Consider the following 6395-nt stretch of genomic DNA (forward strand, 5'->3'; position numbering starts at 1 on the left):
CCCTCCCTACCTACCTACCTATCTACCTCCCTACCCACTTACCTATCTACCTATCCATCCATCTACCTATCTAGCAAATCTATCGCCACTCGCTCATTGGCTGCTGACGCAGATGACGCGGCCGTTACGTGTGAACCAGTAAATTAAAGCGACTCTCCCTTTTACTGTGTTTTCATGGAGAGAGACAGGGAGAGAGCGAGAGGGGGCGGGGGGGAGAGAGAGACAGAGAGAGAGAGAGAGAGAGAGAGAGAGAGAGAGAGAGAGAGGGGGCGGGGGGAGAGAGAGACAGAGAGAGAGAGAGAGAGAGAGAGAGAGAGAGAGGGGGCGGGGGGAGAGAGAGACAGAGAGAGAGAGAGAGAGAGAGAGAGGGGTAGTAGCCTTCACGCTGCATCCGGGGCACACAGCTCCATGGAGACGCAGTGAGTCCGTGCGGCGGAGACGAGAAGCCGAAGTAAAGTAACCGGGGGAGGGTCGTCCACGGGAGGGGGTCTCTGCGCGAGTCACAATGCGTCTTTCACGGTGCTGAGCGGTCGCGGTGAACGATGAGCCAACTTCGCCGGTCGCCTCCGAGCGGAGTGAGCCACTCTTGAGCCCCCGAAGACACGAGTCCCTCCTGGCGGCGGCGGCGGCGGCGGCGGGGCAGAGAGCGAGAGAGCGAGCATGAAGACGCCGAGCGCCCCGCTCCCTGTTGTCGGCTTGACTGGGAAATGGTAGCGTGCTGTCGGGACCGCAACTGGGAGGGAACATGGTCGAGAGGAGCAGCAAATTCTTGTTGATCGTCGTCGGATCCGTGTGTTTCATGCTGATCCTCTATCAGTACGTGGCCCCCGGGGTGATCAATTTCGGCTCCCCGCACGGCTATTTCGCGGAGGAGGACGAGGGGGACATCTTCCCCACTCCGGACCCCCACTACGTGAAGAAGTACTACTTCCCCGTCAGGGACCTGGAGCGCACGATCGATTTCCAAATCAAGGGGGAGGACGTGATCGTGTTCCTGCACATCCAGAAGACCGGCGGGACGACGTTCGGCCGGCACCTGGTGCAGAATGTGCGCCTGGAGGTCCCGTGCGACTGCAGGCCGGGCCAGAAGAAGTGTACCTGCTACCGGCCGAACCGCAAGGAGACCTGGCTCTTCTCGCGGTTCTCCACCGGCTGGAGCTGCGGCTTGCACGCCGACTGGACCGAGCTCACCAACTGCGTGCCGGGGGTCCTGGACAAGAAGGAGAGCCAGCAGAAGAACCTGAGGTAACGGCTCGGATTGTAGAGGAAGTCGGTGTTGAGGAGTTGGCTTGAGACCCGTGGTCACAAATGCGCCCTACAGGTTAAATCACTGCAACTTTGAAACTTCCTTCCTATATGTCATTCTAAGACCACCATTGCATGGACGCTGCATTATAGAAAATATACCTGTGGCTATGTAATAACCCCCCCCCCCCCCCCAATTCAATTTGAATTTCTGGTAGTATTTAATTAATCACGTTAAAAAAAAAAACATCAACAACAACAATCTAATTGAACAAATTTAAAATTCCCTTAAGTTATCAACATCTATATTACATGTCTGGCTCCGGTTGACAAAACAGCCTTCACTGCAGGCTCATTCCTCTGGAGGGGGAATTATAATGGGCCTCATTAGGTGGTACATTTTTATGGCAAGGCAATGCTTCACACAAAATATCAAAACTTAACATGAGTGTGCAGCTTTTTTCTTTTCTTTTCTTTTTTCTTTTTGTCAGTCCAATAATTTCTACCAGAGGAATGTAGTGGAGACACCAGAGACGATAAAGTATAACAGGCGGTATTGTAATGGTGTTTTTAACCTGGCGGAATACTTCTCACTCGTTCAAGCCTCCCCATTGTGTTCATAGCCACATTGGTCTCTTTGTTATTTGAAATCACCGGCTTTTTTTTCTCTTCTCTCCCCCCCCCTTTTTTCGTTTGCTGGGTCATTACTACGGCATTGGACGAGGAGAAAAGAATAATAGACAGGATTGTGTGCGTCCCGCCTAAGTAGCGGGTTCATAATACATGTCGAGAGACAAATGTCGATTGACATTGTCAGCACTGCGCTGTCACGAGTGCCACAGAAGCTCTGACAACTGTTGATGGGTGCCAGCGTCAGGGTGCCCTCCCACTGGAGTGGGAAGACTTTGGCTGAATGCATCCCAGGGCAGGAGGGAGTGTAATACACCCAGGAATCACGTCCGCTCTCTGCGATGATCCCTCACGTTGACTGCGAGGCATCCAGACACAACGCGCATCCTTATTATGCCATAACCCATTTTTCCTCTCCGCGCCTCCCCATTGTTGCTGCCAACACGTCGCATCCCTCGCACAGACATATTGACGGCTGTATCAACTTCCATTTCACTGCGCCCCTGTGGTTAAAAGCGTATGCTTGTTGAATGGGGAATTGTGTCTTTGTCTTGCCTGAGCTTGTTCAATATTTAATTCTGGATGTGGATGATCAATAGGACAAAAACGGGGTCAGAAATATGTAGGGGGGTTTTCTAAAGGAAGAGAGAAGTGTTTTTCTGCCCCTCTGCCTGTCTGTCTGTCTGTCTGTCTGGAAGCCAGGGGCGGTGGAGATGTCGGGCCGGCTGCTCTGCTTCCCATGGCTGCTCAAAGTGGGGATCAGAGCTGCAGGCAGGGTAGGGCAGGGCTAGGCCGGTAGGGGGGGAGAGGGGGACCCTGCGGGGGTTTGGCTCCGCTCTAATCCGGGTGATTATTACCGCTGGGACACACACACATACACACACACACTGGGCCTGGCATTTGCTGTTGGGGTCAGCCCTGATTCCCGCGGTCCCCCCCCCCCCCGGTCAGAGGTGATAACGCGTCCGGCCATTCTGCATTGCGCTGAGATATCACAGTGGATGCAGGATAAGCGGCCTTTCATCACTTTGTGAGCACTTTTTCAAAGCCCAAATGTGTGTGTGTGTGTGTGTGTTTGTGTGTGTTTGTGCGCACGTGTTTATCTGTGTGTCTGTGTTTGTGTGCACCTGAAGAGGCCACAGGAACAGAAAGAGACAGGCAGGCAGAGTGGATGAGAGAGGTCCACTGTGTGTGTGCGTGAGCGCAGCAGAGAGAGGATCCTGCCTCCGGTATAATCGACTATCCTATCACTCCTGACAGAAGAAACAAGGGACTATAAGCTTAATAGCACCCTGAAGAAAAACAATGCTGCTCCATATTACACGCAGCTCCACTTCCACAGGGACGAGAAGTGAACCGCTGCAGCAGTGGAGTATGAAGAGAAGCAGAGAACACACTCTGCGTTTCTCATCCTATTATTGTTTCTTTTTATAGTCTCATTGCCTGATTTTCTCTCTGTGTGTGTGTATGTGTGTGTGTGTGTGTGTGTGTGTGTGTGTGTGTGTGTGCTTCACATCCTTGTGTCCCTCTTTGGTTTGGCCCTCTTGTATCGGTGTGGCATGTGCTTGTTCAGGGACATTTGTCTTGAGGGCAGTAGCAGTGTGGTGAAGAGGCCAGGGAAAGTGTGAAAAAGATCATCTGTGTTTACAGTGCAGGGGTGAGGGATTTCTTGGCACGGTGTTGTATGCATAGCTTTCAAATCAGCCGTGCGCATTGTCAGTGTGGCGGATATAAACAGTCTGCCGCCCCGGCCAGTGTCAGTGGCTGACGCGCCACATACCTGCCCACATAGTGCAGGAAATGGTTTGGAGCCTTGTCTTAAACTTGGTAGGAAAAAAGGGAGAAGTCGAAGCAGCCTATCTAGAAATCTGACCACGCAGCAGCAGCTCCGGTGCCCCCCCCCCCCCCTCTCTCTCTGCAGCTGTGTTCTCCTCCAACTGTCAAGTGCATTTTACACAAACGTTTTCAAATTCTGCAAAAATAGTATGTGAATTAGGACCATTTCCAATCGGCTGGGTTCCAGCACATAAATTCCCTCTGCATGAATGACAAAAACACATTTACACAGGGAAAAATGTAAGAATATCCAAATAGATTTTAAAGTGATCGACGCTGGATGAGTTGCAATTGAACTTCACTGTGTTGTTCGTGTTTTAATTTTATGACATAAAACAAAGAAATGTGCTCATGTGTTGGACTTTAAATAACAATTATTCTCATTATTGATTAACTTTCCCAGCAAAAAAACTGAACAACAACAATGTATCTAATTTTCTAACATAGAAAAGAAATCAGCAAATATTCACACTCCAGAACCTGGAACTGGCATGTTTTTTTTGTGGATCACAGTGTAATGACAGTAAAATCCTGACAACTGCCCTTTATATAAATGAGAGACAGTTATTCCGACATTTATGTGAAAAAAAACCCATGAATTTCTAAATCCCCCAGGGAACTGTTTTGTATTGATACCGTAACATTTGCAGGGCGTGTTGTTGGCTGTGTTCTTTCTTAATCTACAGATGGAGCTGTATCACAGTGTGTTGCACAGTTTTCCTCTTCAGAAGAGCAATAAAATATCTTTGAGACTTTGAGGAAAGTGGATTGAATATTTTTTTTTTTCAAATTCTGTATATCATAAATTGTGGGAGGAAAAGAAAATGCTACAATGAATGAGGCTCAGTTTTGGTCTTGAGACAAATGTGTCAGCTTTAGAGGAAACTGCCTTAAGTAGGAGCGAGCGGCAGCGAGATGAATGGTCGGTAATAGGAGAGAAAGGTCCATCTTTGATCGTTGATGAGATGAGATCGAGACGAAGAGTGGCATTGTGGGAAAAGAACTCAGCAGCAATCAGAGTTGATTTGTCATGTTCCACCTTTTTTATATTGGTTTTAATGTTCTTAACTGTTCCCATAGGACATACTGACACACACACACACACACACACACATACACGCACGCCCGTGCGCACACACACTGATGAGTGTGTAAATCAAACACAAACACAGACCCTAATGCAAGGTCTTAGAAATGAGGCTTCTAATTGGTTAAGGAGGTTCCTATCACTTTGTTCAAATTAGAGCCACACTTTCAGATGGGGGATACCATCTGTCTTGTGTGTGTGAGTGTGTGAGGGGGTGTGTGTTAATGCACATGTCAAGACTCAGTGTGTGTGTGTGTGTGTGTGTGTGTGTGTGTGTGTGTCTGTTTTTAATCCTAGTGTGTCATAGAGCGTCTTGGTAAGTGAAGTGATGGGGCTAATTTTACTGCCTCTATCTCAGTCCTCTCTCAAATCACTGACTCCCTTTTTTTTCTCTCCTGCCTCCCCTGTTCACCCACCCTGCTTCCCTCTGAAACACTTTCCCTCCCTCTCCCTCCATCCTTTGCTCCCTCCTTCCTTCCATGATGGTGTCACTCTCTAATCAAACAGCAGGCTTGCTTTCCGCTTGGTGGCTTTATGGCTGGGGGCTCGCTCTCTATCTCTCTCTCTTTCACTCCCCCCCTCTCTCTCCATTTTCTTCCTCTCTCAATCTCTGCCCACTCGTCTTTCGTTCTCTCCTTTGCCATTTCTCTCTCCCTTTCCCTCCGAGCGTGACTACCGCATTAGAGGAAATGTCTTTTCATGGAAGATTTGCTGCAATTTCCAAAATGGCCGCTTTGCCTAATGGACAACTGCCTTGGTTCTAATGAATGATTACATGTACGAGTGTGGCGGGGAGGAGGGCGATGGGGGCAAGGCGAGGGAGACAGAGATGTAGATGGAGGCTATGAAGAGCAATACGAGGAAGATGCTGGGATGAGTGTGGGGACAAGAGGCGAGCTGTCAGGGAATGATTGAAAAGATAAAAGATGGAGGGGTGAAAACGTTTCGTTTCATTGCTGGGGAGGGGGCTAGTCAATTAGCACGGTTGTCAGGCACTGGGCATTACTCTTCTTTCAATAGGTCTGTTTCAGATTCACAGCACAAATCACTGCACTCTAAGATTGTGTGTGTGTGTGTGTGTGTGTGTGTGTGTGTGTGTGTGTGTGTGTGTGTGTGTGTGTGTGTGTGTGTGTGTGTGTGTGTGTGTGTGTGTGTGTGTGTGTGTGTGTGTGTGTGTGTGTGTGTGTGTGTGTGTGTGTGGCATGAGAGTGGATGCGTGTGCATGTGGTAGCCCAGCATGGTGCCATCAGCCAGCCAGCCAACCAGCACAACTCAGAATCCAGATGAACTCCAGGAAGCTGCAGAGGCAGCCCTGGCTGATTGGCATATAGTACAAGTCTGTGTGTGTGTGTGTGTGTGTGTGTGTGTGTGTGTGTGTGTGTGTGTGTGTGTGTCTATACGAGTGCATGTGCGCGCTCATGTGTAGCCAGGCAGGTCGGTGTTAATCCAATCAGATTAGCCGGGTTTAAGCGGTGGCGGCCAGGCGCTCCAAAGCTGGTTATGTCCGCTCATCCTGCAACCGCGGCTGCACCGCGTTCCAGCATTCCCAACAAACATTCCCACATCCCTCCTGCCAGTTATTCCCCGCCTGTTTACC

The 6395-nt window shown here is 49.6% G+C and overlaps 1 protein-coding gene across 1 annotated transcript in view; it reads left to right on the forward strand.

Moving 5' to 3' along the window:
* Positions 1–370: 370 nt before the first annotated feature.
* The window catches only part of hs6st1a (heparan sulfate 6-O-sulfotransferase 1a), a 55363-nt gene continuing 49338 nt past the window's right edge, over positions 371–6395 (forward strand). The window contains exon 1 of the mRNA XM_035611401.2: positions 371–1245. Coding sequence (XP_035467294.1) covers positions 746–1245 — 500 coding nt within the window. The 5' untranslated portion in view covers positions 371–745. The remainder of the gene's footprint in view (positions 1246–6395) is intronic.

Source organism: Scophthalmus maximus, chromosome 15, assembly GCF_022379125.1.
Source record: "Scophthalmus maximus strain ysfricsl-2021 chromosome 15, ASM2237912v1, whole genome shotgun sequence".
Classification (NCBI taxonomy): Eukaryota; Metazoa; Chordata; class Actinopteri; order Pleuronectiformes; family Scophthalmidae; genus Scophthalmus; species Scophthalmus maximus.